The 17904-nt window shown below is 41.2% G+C and overlaps 2 protein-coding genes across 5 annotated transcripts in view; one reads left to right on the top strand and one right to left on the bottom strand.

Annotated features, from left to right (window-relative positions):
- The first annotated feature begins 575 nt into the window (after positions 1-575).
- Positions 576-14406, top strand: xkr5b (XK related 5b). Of its 2 annotated transcripts, none has more exons than XM_067367795.1 (7): positions 576-753; positions 1073-1259; positions 2559-2584; positions 9946-10158; positions 10345-10514; positions 11895-12006; positions 13391-14406. In XM_067367795.1, exons 1-7 carry the CDS (start codon positions 663-665, stop codon positions 14122-14124), a joined length of 1533 nt encoding a protein of 510 aa, XP_067223896.1. In that variant the 5' UTR covers positions 576-662; the 3' UTR covers positions 14125-14406. The 2 variants fall into 2 exon arrangements, with proteins under 2 accessions (XP_067223896.1, XP_067223895.1); XM_067367794.1 differs by having other exon boundaries at positions 2559-2731.
- The window catches only part of eva1a (eva-1 homolog A (C. elegans)), a 25384-nt gene continuing 21332 nt past the window's right edge, over positions 13853-17904 (bottom strand). For 2 of the 3 annotated variants that reach the window (XM_067367796.1, XM_067367798.1), the window contains exon 4: positions 15084-17542. In XM_067367796.1, coding sequence (XP_067223897.1) covers positions 17169-17542 — 374 coding nt within the window. In that variant the 3' untranslated portion in view covers positions 15084-17168. Of the gene's footprint in view, positions 13944-15083; positions 17543-17904 lie in introns of those variants that run through there. The other variant, XR_010892535.1, reaches the window with a different exon arrangement.

The raw sequence follows: 17904 nt of genomic DNA, 5'->3' as shown, positions 1-17904 counted from the left end.
TAATAATTTCTAATTTTTCTGTCATAATTTCGACTTTTTATATCACAATTATGACTATAATGTCATAATTTCTAATTTTTCTGTCATAATTTCTCATTTTTCTGTCATAATTTCGGCTTTTTATACCACAATTATGACTTTAAATGTAATAATTTCTATTTTTTCTTTCATAATTTCGACTTTTTATATCACAATTATGACTATAATGTCATAATTTCTCATTTTTCTGTCATAATTTCTCATTTTTCTGTCATAATTTCGGCTTTTTATACCACAATTATGACTTTAATATAATAAGTTCTAATTTTATCTCATAATTATGATTTTCTTTCTCATGTCATTCACGTGTGTAAATCATACACCTGTGTAAATATTAATGAAAAATATTTGAGATTTACATTATTTCTCGTGAAAGAAGTTTTTTTTTTGGCTCATATTTTTTATTTTTACATTTTATTTCATCAAGTAGCATTTTGTCAGTTACATGAAGCTGTTTTTAACGGTTTTATATTTGCTCGGTGTGTGACGTCACACTCAGCGGCAGCCTCCAAAAACGGGTCAGAAAGACTGAAGAACCACACAAAGCGCAGAAGAGGAGTACTGTCCGTGAATAACTGAATCCCACACATTGAGAAAAATAAGAAAGTGCAGTACAAGCAACAATGCAGAATCGAAAGGGAAGTGCGGTCATGTGGAGTCACGTATGTCTCTACTCTTTTTCAGGAGTCATTGTTTTATTGGAGAAAGTGGCACGTAAGTTGTTTCCGTTGAACCATTAGTTCCCAAACCGCTATCTGTGCTTACCAAACATATTTGGCAACTACTCTGGCATGTGGATGTGGTTTTTGCCTGTTCTGACTTGTTTTATGATGAGTTCTGTTTTGTTACGGCACATTATTGCCTCATGGTTTCACTGCATTTGGGCGCCTTTTTCATGAATGGCGAGTAGGGGGCGTGTTCAGTCCCACAGCTGCTTTACATCAGAGACAGAGCCCGAGAAGAAAGAGAAAGACTGCACTAACAAATCAAAATGGACTTTGTTATCTGCCTTTTTTGTCGTTTATTTCATCAGTTGTACTGTGCTTCACACACTACCTCTGGACGGGGAAAGAGCTGCTGGCCTGGTTGACGCTGGGTCTGTGCTGGCCTGTCTCTGCTGTGCAGCTGCTCAGCCTGCAGTGGTTCAACACTACTGATGGAGAAAGATGCAAGCCCTCATTCATCCTTCTGCACTGCCTGCATTTGGGCATCTATCACAGGTCAAAACGCTATATCATTTAAAAAAGCTTTAGTTCAGTTATAATGAAAAGTGAGGTGGGAAACTGTAGTAAATTACTGTACAATATAATGACAGTGCCACTGTATAATCTGGTGAATTCTTAAATAAATGTCTATGCCATATTTCATTAAAAAAATCAATTCTGCATAAATAAAATGAAGCATATTTTTAAGACCATTACATTTATTTTGCATTGTGACAATTAAATATTTTTCCCACAAATCCTCATATTCTTTGGTTTTTAACCAATTTCCATTATTCTCAACTTTCATTACTGTATTATTACATTAATACAATGATATATTAAGTTATTTAAGCATAAATACAAAAGCATAAAGACTTCCTATTCATTCAAATTCATACTTTCTATTCTATTTAAAGAATCCTGAAAAACATGTATCATGATTTTCACAAAAAATATTAAGCAGCACAACTGTTTTTTAACATTCATAATAATAAGAAATGTTTCTTGAGAAGCAAATCAGCATATTAGAATGATTTCTGAAGGATCATGTGACACTGAAGACATGAGTAATGATGCTGAAAATTCAACTGTACCATCACAGGAATAACATTTTAAAATAAAACAAAATAGAAAGGTTATTTTAAATTGTAAAAACATTTCACAGTATTACTGTTGTTACTGTATTTTTAATCAAATAAATGCTGCTATGATGAACGTCTTATAACAACATTAACAAATGTGAGCCTGAACCACAAAACCAGTCAGGGTCATTTTTGTTAAATTGATTTATACATCTGGAAGCTGAATAAATAAGCTTTCCGTTGATGTATGGTGTGTTAGGAAAGGACAATATTTGTCTGGGATACAACTATTTGAACATTTGGAATCTGAGGGTGGAAAAAATCTAAATATTAAGAAAATCGCCTTTAAAGTTGTTCAAATGAAGTCCTTAGCAATACATTTTTTAAATTTACAAATTTACTAAATATCTTCATGGAACATGATCTTTACTTAATATCCCAATTATTTTTTGGCATAAAATAGAAATTGATAATTTTGACCCATACAATGTATTGTTGGCTATTGCTACAACTATACCCGTGCGACTTATGACTGGTTTTGTGGTCCAGGGTCACAAATCTTACTGACCCCAAAACTTTGTACAGTAGTGTAATTTCTTATTTCTTCCTTACAATTTGTGGGTGAAATATGACTTTTGCATGTTCATGACATGTGCATTAACCCAATGATATTATTTATCATATAAAAGGCTACTATTGATTTCTAAGATGTGTATCTGTTTTATATTTGCAGGTTATGGAGCTGCATGAAGTCTGAAGGTGGGCAGCTTAAGTTTGGTGCATTACTATTGCAGCAGGCTGAAGTGTCTGCTCTGTGTCTGATCGAGGCTTTGACGCTCAGCCTTCCTCAGAGTCTGCTGCAGACCTACAGTTTATTCACCCTTCACCCTGGCTTTCTGTCACCAGGTATGTGACTTCCCACAAAGTGAACTAGCTTCACGTCAACCGCTTTCTGTGGAAGTAATAAAATATGTCAGTGGTTTGTCACAGACACGTCAGGTTCCACCTCACTCCCTTACCCGCGCACTCAATCACCGGAATTCTAATCACCGCCACCTGCAGCTCATCACCACAGTCATCAGCCTCACTATAAGAACCCCACACTCACACACACACATTGTCCGGTCTCGTTCGTGATACACCTCGTTGTTCACCTACCTCAAGGACTCTCAAAACGATACTTACCTGTCTACATCATCTCCTTCGTCTCCATTGTCTCCAGTACTCCTCGTGTCCTTACCTGCTTGTGTGTGTGAGTGTTCCAGTCACCCATCTCCAGCGTCTCCTTCCACCATCACCTGCAATACAAAGAATAAGGACAGTATTACCTCTCTTTCACCTCCAAGACCCTCATATTCACCAGTCACTTACCTGTTTGCTCTGCTGATTGTCTCAATAAACAACCCAACTGCTTTTATCTCTGCTTCCGGTGTCTCTGTTGTAACAGAAGACCGGACCATAACAGCCATACATCAGCATGAGCTACCCTGACCCATTTCAAGAGCTCGTGGACGCTTTGCGACGAGCACTCACCCCTCAACCACAGTCACCGTCGCCAGGACCCCTCACCGCTGCCACTTCCGCATCCACTGTCACCGCTGCTTCACCTGTTTACACCGCCAGTCCCATGGCCAAACCAGCGCCCTACTCAGGATCGGCGGAGGATTGCAGCGGATTCCTTCTTCAGTGCGAGTTGGTCCTGGAGATGCAGCCGCACCTCTATCCCACCGAAACGGCGAAGATAGCGTTCATAATCTCCCAACTGCAAGGTAAGGCCCTTCAATGGGCGGATTCCCTCTGGACTCAAAAAGGCTCAGTCGTTAAATCCTATCCAGCGTTCGTCTCCCACTTCAGAGAAGTCTTCGGAAGACCTTTGGCTGACTCTTCTACTGGTGAGAAACTGTACAATTTAAAACAAGGAAACCAGACTGTTAACGATTATGCCTTGCAGTTCAGAACGCTCGCCGCAACCAGCGGCTGGAATGAACAAGCCCTCATCACCAGCTTTCGACAAGGTTTGGAGCCTAATGTGCGGTTGCATCTCGCTGCATACGAGGACTCCATGGGACTCGAACAATTCATCCAACTCGCCATCCGTGTGGGTTCTCGTATGCAGTCGTGTCTCCTTGAGCACCAGGGCCAACCACTGACCACCACCCTCCTCCGTCGGTCCGAACCCGTCAGCTCTCCAGAACCAGCCACCGAACCTATGCAAGTGGATAACTCACGTTTGTCTCCAGCAGAAAGGCGGAGAAGGCTGACCCTGAATCTTTGCTTGTACTGTGGATCCCCTGGGCATGTCATCTCCACATGCCCAACCCGTCCTCCTCGACCTGTGGTGAGTGCTATCATTCCTTCAATCCAAAAGATGAAACCACTCACTACTATCGTAAACCTTACTGCTGCTAATGCTTCCGTTCCAGTGGTGGCGCTCCTCGATTCAGGGTCAGCAGGAAACTTCATCTCCGGCACCCTCTGTCGACACCTCGGGCTCAAGACCTCGCCTTCTCCGGTTAACTACCAGGTCCACTCCATCACGGGCAAACCCCTAAGCCGAAAGATGGTTCGTCGCGTCACTGGTCCTCTTATACTGCAAGTGGGTATCTTCCACTCTGAGACCATCCATCTGCTGGTTCTGGAGGAATCCACCGCTGACGTGGTTCTAGGGCGCCCGTGGTTGGAACTCCACAATCCCACCATCTCCTGGCGCACGGGCGAAGTCCTGAAGTGGGGCGACCACTGCTTCTCCAGCTGTTTCCCAGAACTTCCTGTTCCAAGATCTCCTCTCTCCAAGAATATCTCCGTGAACGCTACCTCCATCGAAAGTCCTGTGGAAAAACGCTCCGTCGATGTTCCACCCGACTACGCCCCCTTCAGTGACGTCTTCTGCCCGCAACGCGCCTCCAAGCTTCCTCCACACCGGCCATGGGACTGCGCCATCGATCTGTTACCGGGTGAGCCAGTGCCTAGGGGACGCATTTACCCCCTATCAGTACCGGAGGAGAAGGCCATGGAGGAATATATTAAAGAGGCCCTTAACCAAGGATACATCCGCCCGTCTACTTCCCCTGCTGCTTCAAGCTTCTTCTTCGTGGCCAAGAAGGACGGAGGCTTGCGGCCCTGTATCGATTATCGCTCATTAAACAAGATTACCGTGAAGTTCAGGTATCCACTTCCCCTCGTCCCAGCGGCCCTGGAACATCTCCGCGGTGCCACTGTGTTCACCAAGCTGGACCTCCGCAGCGCGTATAACCTCATCCGGATACGCGAGGGGGACGAGTGGAAGACCGCCTTCGTCACGCCCACCGGCCACTATGAATATCTTGTGATGCCGTATGGCCTGGTCAACGCCCTCCGTATTCCAGGATTTCATCCATGAGGTGCTCCGGGAGTTCCTCCACAAGTTCGTTCTGGTGTATATTGATGACATCCTCATCTACTCCCGGAGCTTGGCCGAACATCGCCACCACGTTGCGGAGGTCCTCAAGCGCTTACGGCAGTTCCAACTCTTTCTAAAAGCAGAGAAGTGTTCCTTCCATCAGTCCTCTGTCCACTTCCTGGGATATGTGATTGACCACAGTGGCATCAGGATGGACGAGGGGAAGGTGTCCGCCATCCAGAACTGGCCAACTCCCACTACCATTAAAGAACTCCAACGTTTCCTCGGCTTCTCCAATTTCTACCGTCGCTTCATAAAGAACTACAGCACCATCGTCAGCCCACTCACCAACCTGCTCCGTAAACAGCCCAAGTCTCTGTCCTGGTCCCAACCTGCCACAGAAGCTTTTGAGACCCTCAAGAAAGCCTTCACCACCGCTCCCCTCCTCGTCCACCCCAATCCAGAATTACCATTCGTCGTGGAGGTGGACGCCTCCACCACCGGAGTGGGAGCGGTCCTCTCACAGCAGCAGGGGAATCCAAGTAGGCTCCATCCATGCGCCTTCTTCTCCCGCAAGCTCAACCCGGCGGAGGTAAACTACGACATTGGGGACCGTGAACTCCTGGCTGTCAAGCTCGCCCTTGAGGAGTGGAGGCATTGGTTGGAGGGAGCTAACCACCCTTTCCAAGTTCTTACTGACCATAAAAACCTTGAGTATCTGAAAGCTGCCAAACGACTCAACCCACGTCAAGCCAGATGGGCAATGTTCTTCTCAAGATTTAATTTCACCATCTCATACCGCCCTGGATCAAAGAACCTCAAGGCCGATGCTCTCTCACGTCTCCACGCTCCCGAGGAGAAGAATGATGACCCTGAAACTATCCTGCCCGAGTCTCTCTTCATGAGCCCCATCGAATGGTCGGAAGAGACCTTACCCTCCACCAATGCCTCCTCACGCACTCCGCCGGGTTGTCCCCCAGGCTTGCGTTACATCACCAAGACACGACGCACTCCACTCCTGCACTCCGTACACTCATCACTTGGCACTGGTCACCCGGGGGTCAATGAGACCCTCTCGCTGCTCAAACAGCGCTTCTGGTGGCCAAACATGGCCAGCGACGTCAGAAGGTACGTGCAGGGCTGCAGGGAGTGCGCCATCTCCAAGAGCCCACGCCATCTTCCAACCGGCAAGCTCAATCCTCTGCCCGTTCCTGAGAGACCCTGGTCACACCTGGGAGTAGACTTCGTTACCGACCTCCCAGAATCTGATGGTCACACCTGTATTCTAGTAGTCGTAGATCGTTTCTCCAAAGCCTGCCGTCTGATCCCCCTGGAAGGTCTACCCACTGCCATGGCCACAGCAGAATTAATGTTCAACCATGTCTTCCGTCATTATGGAATCCCCGAAGACATAGTCTCTGATAGAGGACCCCAATTTATCTCTCGAGTCTGGAAGGCGTTCTTCTCCCTCCTGGGTGTGACCGTCAGCCTATCGTCTGGATACCATCCTCAGTCGAACGGTCAGACGGAACGGAAGATCCAGGAGATTGGGCGCTTCCTGCGTACCTTCTGTCACGGCCACCAGGACTCCTGGAACCAGTACCTGGGCTGGGCCGAGTATGCCCAGAACTCCCTCCGTCAAGCTACAACAGGATTAACACCTTTTCAATGCGTGCTCGGCTTCCAGCCCCCACTGTTCCCCTGGGACGGGGAACCCTCCAACGTGCCAGCGGTCGACTACTGGTTCCGGGAGAGCGAGAGGGTATGGGACTCAGCTCATCACCAGCTGCAGAGAGCCCTGCGCAGGCGCAGGATGACAGCCGACCTTCGGCGCTCCCACGCTCCTAACTACCAACCGGGGCAGAAGGTCTGGCTGTCCACCAGAGACATCAGGATGCGCCTGCCCTGCAAGAAGCTGAGTCCCCGCTTCATTGGCCCATTCACCATCCTCCGACAGATCAACCCCGTCACCTACCGGTTACAACTTCCTGCACAATATAAAAGAATTCATCCAACCTTCCATGTGTCACTCCTAAAACCTCACCACCCTTCTGTTCTTCCTTCCACAGAACCTGACGTGGCAGCCGTCGAGCCCCCCCTTCCACTCATCCTGGACGATGGAACTGCCTACGAGGTTCGAGAGATCCTGGACTCCCGGCGCCGTGGTGGTCTGTTAGAATATCTGGTGGATTGGGAAGACTACGGTCCCGAAGAACGCTCATGGGTCCCTAAGAATGATATCCTTGATCCTACTCTGTTACAGACTTTCCACACCAACCACCCGGACAGACCTGCCCCACGACCTCGAGGACGACCACCACGACGTCGGGGTCCTCGGCCCTCAGGAGCGGGCCGTGGGAGGGGGGGTACTGTCACAGACACGTCAGGTTCCACCTCACTCCCTTACCCGCGCACTCAATCACCGGAATTCTAATCACCGCCACCTGCAGCTCATCACCACAGTCATCAGCCTCACTATAAGAACCCCACACTCACACACACACATTGTCCGGTCTCGTTCGTGATACACCTCGTTGTTCACCTACCTCAAGGACTCTCAAAACGATACTTACCTGTCTACATCATCTCCTTCGTCTCCATTGTCTCCAGTACTCCTCGTGTCCTTACCTGCTTGTGTGTGTGAGTGTTCCAGTCACCCATCTCCAGCGTCTCCTTCCACCATCACCTGCAATACAAAGAATAAGGACAGTATTACCTCTCTTTCACCTCCAAGACCCTCATATTCACCAGTCACTTACCTGTTTGCTCTGCTGATTGTCTCAATAAACAACCCAACTGCTTTTATCTCTGCTTCCGGTGTCTCTGTTGTAACATGGTTATGATTGAATGAGTCAATGAGAAATAAAAAAAGTTTATTAAATGCTATCTGGTGTGCTTATGTAAATGGTGTTATGGCAACAATTCTTATACATACTATGTAATTAATTATCAGTTAAAGGGATAGTTCACCCAAAAATGAAAATTTGATGTTTATCAGCTTACCCCCAGTGCATCCAAGATGTAGGTGACATTTTTTTCTTCAGTCGATCACAAATGATGATTTTTAACTGCAAGCGCTGCCCTCTGTCATTCAAATAATTGCAGTAGATGCGAACTTCATCTATAAGAGTGAATAAACCTTGCTTAGACAAATCCAAATGAAACCCTGCGGCTCGTGACGACACATTAATGTCCTAAGACACGAAACGATCGGTTTGTGAGAGAAACCGAAAAGTATTTATATCATTTTTTACCTCTAATACACCACTATGTCCAACTCCGTTCAGCTTCCGGTGAGAGGTCAGATCGCGCTCTGACAACGGAAGTGATGTCTAGCGCTCATTGAAGTATATGGGCGAGACATCACTTCCGTCATCACAACGCGTTTTTTGACCTCACTAGCAGGATGCTGGACATAGTGGTGTATTAGAGGTAAAAAATGATATAAATACTTTTCGGTTTCTCTCACAAACCGATCGTTTCGTGTCTTAGGACATTAATGTGTCGTCACGAGCCGCAGGGTTTCATTTGGATTTGTCTAAGCAAGGTTTATTCACTCTTATAGATGAAGTTCCCATCTACTGCAATTATTTGAATGACAGAGGGCAGCGGTTGCAGTTAAAAATCATCATTTGTGATCGACTGAAGAAAAAATGTCACCTACATCTTGGATGCACTGGGGGTAAGCTGATAAACATCAAATTTTCATTTTTGGGTGAACTATCCCTTTAATATCGTAACTATCAACTATCGTCAACTGTCTGGTTACCAACATTCTTTAAAATATCTTCTGTTTAGTGTGCACACTAAATACTTTTCATAGGGTGTGTTCAAACTAGTTTGGTTCTCCTTGAGGACAGTGTGAACGCAAAGTGAACCAGGACTAAATGTATCATTTTCTTGTTTGGTCCAGACCAAACAAGAAAATTATACATTTAGTCCTGGTTCACTTTGTGTTCACACTGTCATTTCTAACACCAAACCTAACAAATGTGAACAGGTTAGTTCACCCAAAAATGAAAATTGCGTAATTTACTCACCCTCAAGTCATCCTAGGTGTATATACAAAAACAGTCGGAGTTATATTAAAAAAACATCCTGGCTCTTCCAAGCTTTATAATGGGAATGAATGGTACCCAAGATTGAAGCCCAAAAAAAGCGCATCCACCCATCATAAAACTAAACCTTACGGCTCCTGGGTGAACTATCCCTTTAAGCCTCGTTCAGACTGTCAGTCCAATGTTTGTGCATATCCGATTGAAATCAGATCAGATATAGCAAGTGTGAACAGCAAAAAAATCACATGATATGCCATTTTTACAAATATATTCTACATTCATTCACATGTGGTTTGAAAACCTATTCAAATCGCGTCTCTGGAAATCTGTTTCAGTCTGACTGTTGATCGGATTTCACATTGTCTACACATTGTTTACACATAATTATGTTGAAAATAAGACAACATGTATGCAAACCCCTCCATGTTTCGCTTGTTGTTGTTGTTTTTCGCATATACAATGCAACATCATTGCCATAGAAACCAATGCAGATATTCCGGAAATCATGTGGAATAAGAATGGCATGGGACACACAAATCCGATCTGAACAGTTGCAATACACAATGTGGATATCATTTTATATCAGATTCCAATCGGATACACAAATAATCGAATTTGGACTGACAGTGTGAACGTAGTCTGAGTCATAGGAAACTGTTTATTCCCTGAACCTCTTTTTACAGTGGCTTTATGTGTCGGGCTGAGTCTGCTGAATGTGTCCTGGTTTCTGGTCCTGTTCAGCCGTTCATGCTTTCTGCTCCGTCCTGGACACCTGCACATGACTCCTGCTGCAATGCTGTGCCAGCTCATATGGAGAGGGGCCATGCTGGGTGCCAGGGTGGCCAGCCTCATGTTCTTCTGCAGTGTGTTTCACTGGTGGTTCTCTGGAGTCGTGGGTGAGTCAAGCCTTGTGATTTTGTGTAGATAAATCCTTACACACAAAAGCCTTCAGAGTAAGTTTGCATGACCGTCTTGAGTCATAATCTTGAGAGATAATTTGTCATTGCCCAACTCTTACCTGGAAAAGGATGATTTGTTAATAAATGGCTGCTTTGTGATTGTCTTTTTAAATCCCTGCTCAGGTTTCCACTGGCTCATTATGACATTCTGGCAAGTGTCCCAGCAGACAGACATCTGCATTAACCGTAGTTCCTGGCGTCTCTTCAACTTAATCTTGGGGGCTATGCACGTTTTCCTGTTCCTTAATGTTAAAGACGGTCCCTCGCGGTACCGCATGACTGGGTTCTATTTGGTAGGTTTCTCTGCACAGCAGTGTTATTTTATTTTATTTCTATCTTATTATAGTATTTATTAACCTGTTAGTGTTCCATTGTACTGCCCGCGATACACATACCATTTCAAAAGAGACCAAAACCATGCATAAACTCCAAATGGTTCAAGAACATGCAATTTACTTTGGGAATGCCTTTTTAGGTTTTTTAGGCAAATTTTACAGGAATGCTAAGGGGTTAACCCTCTGGTGCTGTTGGGTCATTTTTGTCCCCAAAAAAGTTTACGTTTTATTTTTTTTGAATTTTTTATTTCATCGGAATGGTACAAAACTTGGTAAAGGTTTGGCTGTTTGAACACACGCACACACAAAAAAAATCAAGGACATGATTCAAGAAGGTTAAATGGTCCTGAAAAAAAGCCACTCTTGTATTGTTTACAGTCAAAAATGATTGGAAATGAAAAGATGAATTTCATCTACTGGAAACATTTTGGTTCTGTGCAGAAACTAATTCTTACTGAAAGCTAATTTTTTGAGATATCAACCTCAAATGTGGAACACAGCTTGTTTAGATGTATGGCTTTGATTTTGGAATTTATATATATATATATATATATATATATATATATATATATATATATAAAATCTGCCAAGTGTCGAGAACAAACTTATGTCTGTGCTCCAAAGCATTCAAGATTTATGAGAGTTTAAGTTGGAAATTTAATTTTCAGGTCCATGCTCAAAAAGTGAAAAAATGGATTATAATTATTTAATAAATATAATTTAGTACCATAAAATCCCCTAAAAATACAAAATATTAAATAAAAAACATTATCGAACTAAAATATAGTACAAACATTTTATTGAAATTAAAAAATGTGGTCATTTTTGATCGACATGCGAACAGCACCAGAGGGTTAATAATAGTTTGAATAAGCTTTTATTGTTATATATTCAGTTTTGATTTTACTTTTAGCTTTTAGTAATTTTATGTTTTTTTGTCATTTTTTTTAATTAATTGAATTTATTTAGCTTCAATTTATTTTTTTATTTCGGTTCAACTTAAACTTTTGCAGTTTCCAATTATTTAATTTCGTTACTATTTTTATTAATTAATTATTTATTAATTTTAGTAACAATAAAACACTGCTGCTCTGTCAGTAATAGATGTGAATGGGGAAATCAGCAGAATATTGTGAAAAATAGTTTTGGAAAACTGTCCTGACCAAGTCGTGAAAGTGTGTGAAATGCTGAAAGGTTGTGTTCACTTTTATGTTGATAACCATTTTAGACAGTGTATCTTCTCTCATGAACAATAGCTCACATCTTTGTGAACATCTTTGTTTTATCATTGTTTACTGATTTCAAAGATCATTGATCCACAGTTTCTATCTGTTGTAGTTAATGTTGCTGGAGAACACGTTCCTTCTGCTTCTGGCGTCGGACTCGCTCAGGGAGCCTTCATGGGACAGCATGAGTATTCCTGTGGCTGTCTTATTCAGCTTCTTTATCGGTAAACATTAGAGATGCACTGATATTAAAAAATGCCTTATATTGATAATTTTTTTCACATTAAATTCCCATTATTATTATACTATTTTGTTTAAATAAATTAAAAAGAAAACACAAAAAACTGAAATCAGTTGTTTAAAATGCCACAAGTCTGAAATGTCCATTTAGAATAAACTCGAGAGTACAGTCGGCAATACAGGATGAGCAATGCTAGAGCTATTTAAACAGGTTGCGTGCTGCGGTTATCCAATCAATGACACTGACACCGCAGATATGCAAATTAGAACGTTAACCCAAGATTTAGGAATGTACAATGTGAAACGTCGGTTTATGAATACCCAGGATTAAACAATAACCCCGGGTAAATTATGAGCAGTGTGAAACGTGAAGCAAGATAACCCAGGATTCAATTTACCCGGGGTTTAGAATGAGCCAGGGTTAACTATTTCAAGTGTGAAAAGCCCTTTTTTAAGACTTTTAATAACCTTAAATTTCAAATTTAATACTTTTTTGGGCCTTTCACACTTGAAATAGTTAACCCTGGGTCATTAAAGTTCTTATTTGCATATTTGCAGTGTCAGTGTCATTTATCGGATAAATGCAGCGCGTGACCTGTTCACCAAGCTCTAGCATTGCGCATCCTTTATTGCCAACTGTAGTATTGAGTTTATACTGAATGGACATTTTGGACTATAAAAGTAAGAATGAAACGGTCTCTTCTTCACTCGCAGTGTTTCTGTGACTGTCTAAAGCACGTGAATATGAGGCACGCTATTGGTTATCCGTTGCTAAGCATAGTCTTAACATTCTAACACTGAAACAATGCGGGGTTAACACCTAAAAGCGGTGCTAACCCTGCTCCGGAGCAGGGTTTTATAACCCCGGGTAAAAAGCGGTGCTAACCCCGCTTCTAAATTACAAGAGTGAAACGTTCCTTTACCCGGGGTTAAAAACAGTGTTTAGAACGACGATAACCGATAACGAACGAAAATAAGTACAGTGTGAAAAAAAAGGTCGTAAATTTTGGTAAATTTTAGACATACCTAAATACGTTATCAAATTAAAAATATTTAATATAGTGTTATATGATTTTTATTATTCTTTTTTTATAGAATTTATAGAAATATGAATTTACTTGTTCATGTGACAGTTCACTGCATTTATGACAGCGTGTTAACTGTTACATACTTGTTTTTTGAACATTCAAGCATGAAAACCTATTCTAGTAGAGCCCAAAATCATAATAGGTCCCTTTTAACAAAGACTCTATCTGATAAGCAATATGATCTCAATTGTGCATTCCTAGAAATCACTTTTTCCAATAAAAAAAATAACAAACATAAAAATCTGACAATTATAATGTTCTCTGTTCTCTATTTTTCTAGGTGTCATTTTTGTTGTTCTTTACTACCGATTTCTTCATCCAAAATCCACTGAGATCCTCCAGAGTCTGAGACTCCAAATGAGCTTGACAACTATTGACAGAACAACGGATGGAGACTGCAAGGACACGACACTTGAATCCTCCACACACAATCATGGCACTTTCTCAGTGACCGATTTTGCTCCTGTGAAGCATGCAGGAGGCTGTTCTGATCAGCCTCTAGAGGGCGACTGGCACCATCATCGTATGTTAATACAACTGGCTCTTAAAACTGGAAACACAGACAAGATCAACTGCCTATATGGAGACAGAGGGCTTTCAGTCTTCCTTGGGAATGATGATGCACCCGGGAACCGTTGTATCCAGCCATCAGTAGAAGCAGGTGAACGATCTGAAAGCTGTCCGGCTGAAAACAAAGAGGGGTTTTCTGGTGCTGAAGTCAGACAGCAGTCTCCAGAGAAGGGTGGGGTGTATGACACCTGTCCCGCAGACTGCAGTAGTACTGTTTACTTCAGTGCAGAACCCCACTCCTCTTATAGTGCCGGCGATTCTACCTTAGATAAAGAGAATATGGCTGTGATCAGTCCCATTATGAATGGAGCTGCACTGATCTTGACTGCTAAACAACTGTTAAACAGGAACCCATGTTACACATCAACTCCAATACAAGACCTCAAAACAGTGCACAGTACGAGTCCTCGATTAGCAGGGGCTCGAAGACAGGTACATTTTTAATATTAAAACAGACATACCATAAAAACGTGAATTATTTGGGATAAAGCTAGTAAACATTATCTGTTTATTATTGGCACATATTATAACCACTATAAGCTGCTGGTTATCTATATATCTGTAGTTTGGTACGTTTAGTTATAAGCTTAGTGAATTAAAACCGGTTTACATTTATTACTATTAAGTTACAGATTTTACTTGCTGCTCTTTTTTTTTCATCTGTTTTACCATAATGTTTGATACATTTTTATGGTTTATGTATATTTTTTAATGTCTAATTTTATGTTTCATGTGTATTTTATATATATATATATATATATATATATATATATATATATATATATATATATATATATAAAATATATATATTTATATTTTATCAGGTACATGTGTGTAAAGGGAAGACACTCTATTTTAAAATAATTGTATTTTGGTTAAGCTGTGGAGAAAATGTTTTATATATGTATCATTTTATAGTTGTGTGTCGAAATATTACAACGAAAAATTGTTAAAGGTACTCTATGTAACGTCCCCCCCAAAAGTAATCAAATAGAAAATGCATCTATCCTTCCAAAACATGTTTTTGTCTCACCATGATTCACTATGGTAAGTGTTTATATTTTTGACCTGACGGGTGGTTTTCAAGGGAAATTGCGTACGTACGGCACTCGCCGTGAAAAGTTGCTCTGGCGGCTTTGACGCTTGTATGGAGTTGCAGAGGCATAGGTTAGCTGTCACAACGAGCGAGAAAGTTTGACATGGAGCGCTTCGGGGAATTACCCATTAAAAAAACGTGCTTCGGAGCTTTGCGAATCGAATCAGTGACTCGGAGCGCCAAAGTCACGTGATTTCAGCAGTTTAGCTGTTTGATAGGAGATCCGAGTCACTGATTCGATTCGCAAAGCTCCGAAGCAGTGTTTTGAAATCGGCCCATCACTTTTGTGATATTGTTGAAAATTCGTTATTTAGTTTTTTTTGGCGCACACAAAGTATTCTCATCGCTTTATAATATTAAGGTAGAACAAATGAACTCGCATGAACTGTTTTAAATATGTTTTTAGTACCTTTATGGATCTTGAGAGAGGAAATGTCATTGATGGCTATGCAGGCCTCACTGAGCCATCGGATTTCAACAGAAATATCTTAATTTGTGTTTCGAAGATGAATGGCCTTACGGGTGTGGAACGATATGAGGGTGAGTAATAACATTATTTTCATTTTTGGGTGAACTATGGGTTTAACCTTAATGTTATGAAGTGACGAGAATACTTTTTGTGCGAAAAAAACAACGAAAATAACGACACAATTTCTTGTCAGACTCCTACACAGTTGACGCACTCAGTGTTTATGTCTGAACGCTAGCTTTGAATTTCATTTTTCGGTGAACTAACCCTTTAAATGCTATTTAACAGATTTCTATATTTTTTCTTTGTTCATTCAACTAACGTTAAACAGTTAGGATTATAAAAGCTTATTAGGTAGCCTAGATATTCTTTCTCAGTTCTTTCTGCCCATCCACTCATTTATATGTCCTAATATGGGAACAAAAATCTTTCTAATGTATTTTGGATTCTGTCATAACACCTGTTCTCATCAGACAGCAGAGGGCGCTAATACATTCAGTAAGGGTTTGTGAGACATTCAGAAAAAAAGTTTTTTTTTATTTTATGGAAAGATGTAGTGACTGGATCCACAGACAAACTTTTGGCACATTAAACTCCTCCTCCTACACATTCAAAACAACCATGTTAAAAAAAGACAACCAGATGCAAATTCCCCACAAATAAAGTTTCTAATAAATCCATATATTTCTATGAAATGAAAATATTTTTGAAACACTTGTACTAAATCAGTGTAGAAGCATGTGAGCCTCTTTGTTACATCATTTAAATGCTGCATATGTTGAACACCAAAGGGTCAAATACGGACAGGGACATATTTGATGACATATCTGACATTTCTGGACCATAGTTGGATTGCTCAACTGTGCTCATGCACGGGATGGATTTTAACTATAGCACCAGGTTGAAAATGCATACTATGTGAAAAATATAGTACAAATAGAGGTGATTGTCTTCCATGCATAATTAATACTTGCTTGAAAAAGGCCTATACGCTGTAAAAATGAAAAGATTCTGTAAGATGTCTGCAAGTTCTCCAAGTATCTACAGTGATTTTTTTTTTGAATATGCAGGCACAGACAATCATTTTGTTTTGTCAGTTGACAAAATATCTCAGAAATGAGAAGAAATCCTTCACGGAGGTCATGAAAACCCTGAGCTCCAAGACAAAGCTTTTGTATAATAAAAGTGTTTGTAACAGAATAGTCATTTTGCTTAAATAAAAAATATTACAGCCAACTAAAAAGGTTAAGATCTTAATAAAATTAGGTGTCTGAATTGACCAATGTCCATGTGACCAAACCTAATTTCAGACAAAATTCCTTCTAATTAAAAATACAGTATTTCAAGGCAAGCATATTTAAAGCTCAAGCATTTTGTTTTTCTCCACCTGTTTTATATTCACCTTATATTGGTGAAGTCTTCATTAAAACAAGTTTTCATTAGAGGTGCACTCAGTAATTTTCCTCATTTAGAAACGAATAGCACTCATGAAGATGAAGTCAACAGTCAAAGGTTATTTTGTTTTATTTTTACTTGGAGCTGGGCAGAATGTAGATTTGATCAATTTGCTCCAAATGAGTAATTACCGTGTTCTCCAAGTGGTGGATGTTTCTACAATGTCATCAATAACTAAAAGTGTTGCTGTTTCATCACGCCACTAGGTGTCAGTATAAGTGTCAGTAATCATGTGGTCAGTGTAACCATATTATGATGTCTATGAGTTTAACTATCGGCACAGCAACATGAACAAAAAATATACTGAGTGCACCTTTAAAAACACGAGCGCCAATGCCACTAGAAGAGATGTTCCTTGACGTCTTGTACAGAAAGTGTTGGCTTTGCTCATGTCTTAGTCCCTTACTGTATCCCCAAAAAAGTAATAGCTATTGTATTGTTCAATATTTCCTTAAATCTACAAAGACTTCAATAGTAGCGATTCAGGCTGCGTGTGCCCGGCATGTCCGGCTGTCCGTTCATCCAGATCTCCCGTATAATCCGCTCGCGTTCCTCCAGTCGCTGCGCGCGCTCTAGCTCTTCGGCGGAGGTAAACACGTTACCGAGCGTCCGTTCAAAGCGCCGGTGGCGGCGTGCTGACAGATCGGAGGTATTGTCCCAGTCCGAATCGCTGTCGCTCGTGTCACTGGTGCTCTCCGCAGTCTTTCCTGTTTTCCTGGGTGCTTGTTTTTGCCTTTTGCAGTCGGTTCGACAGGAGATCTGCACCACTAACGCGATGAGAGTGAGAACCAGTCCCAAGCACACTCCACACACAAAATACAGTGCCGCGCGTTCCGGGTGATCTGCAGAAAAGTTCAGGAGGTTAGAAAATTTTGCATTCTTTAAGGGGTAACGGATTGTGTCCGGATCGATTTTAAAGTCAAAAATACATTTAAAAATTTTTGTTTACGCCTCTATTATTGTTTATTTCTTAATTAAAAATAATTTTTATATTTTTAAAGGAATGAAGTAAAAAAAAAATGTCTTGATAATAGAGTGGAAAAAGTAATTTAAAATTATTTAAATTATTCTTCAAAAATGTTATGCATAATCTTAATGTAATTTAATTTATACATTTATTTTGTTGAAATGTAATCTCAACAACAACATTTGAAAAAATTAAAAATGTCAGACAACATTTGAAAAAAACAATTTCCCGCCAAAA

Source organism: Chanodichthys erythropterus, chromosome 18 (assembly GCF_024489055.1).
Source record: "Chanodichthys erythropterus isolate Z2021 chromosome 18, ASM2448905v1, whole genome shotgun sequence".
Lineage (NCBI taxonomy): Eukaryota > Metazoa > Chordata > Actinopteri > Cypriniformes > Xenocyprididae > Chanodichthys > Chanodichthys erythropterus.
This window is presented reverse-complemented; position numbering and strand designations above follow the sequence as displayed.

Bases quoted from the DNA above. Each gene is read 5' to 3' on its own strand.
- xkr5b (XM_067367794.1), top strand. From the start codon at position 663: ATGCAGAATCGAAAGGGAAGTGCGGTCATGTGGAGTCACGTATGTCTC. The intron at 10,159-10,344 runs GTGAGTCAAGCC...ATCCCTGCTCAG, and splicing joins GTGGTTCTCTGGAGTCGTGG to GTTTCCACTGGCTCATTATG. The intron at 10,515-11,894 runs GTAGGTTTCTCT...TATCTGTTGTAG, and splicing joins GCATGACTGGGTTCTATTTG to TTAATGTTGCTGGAGAACAC.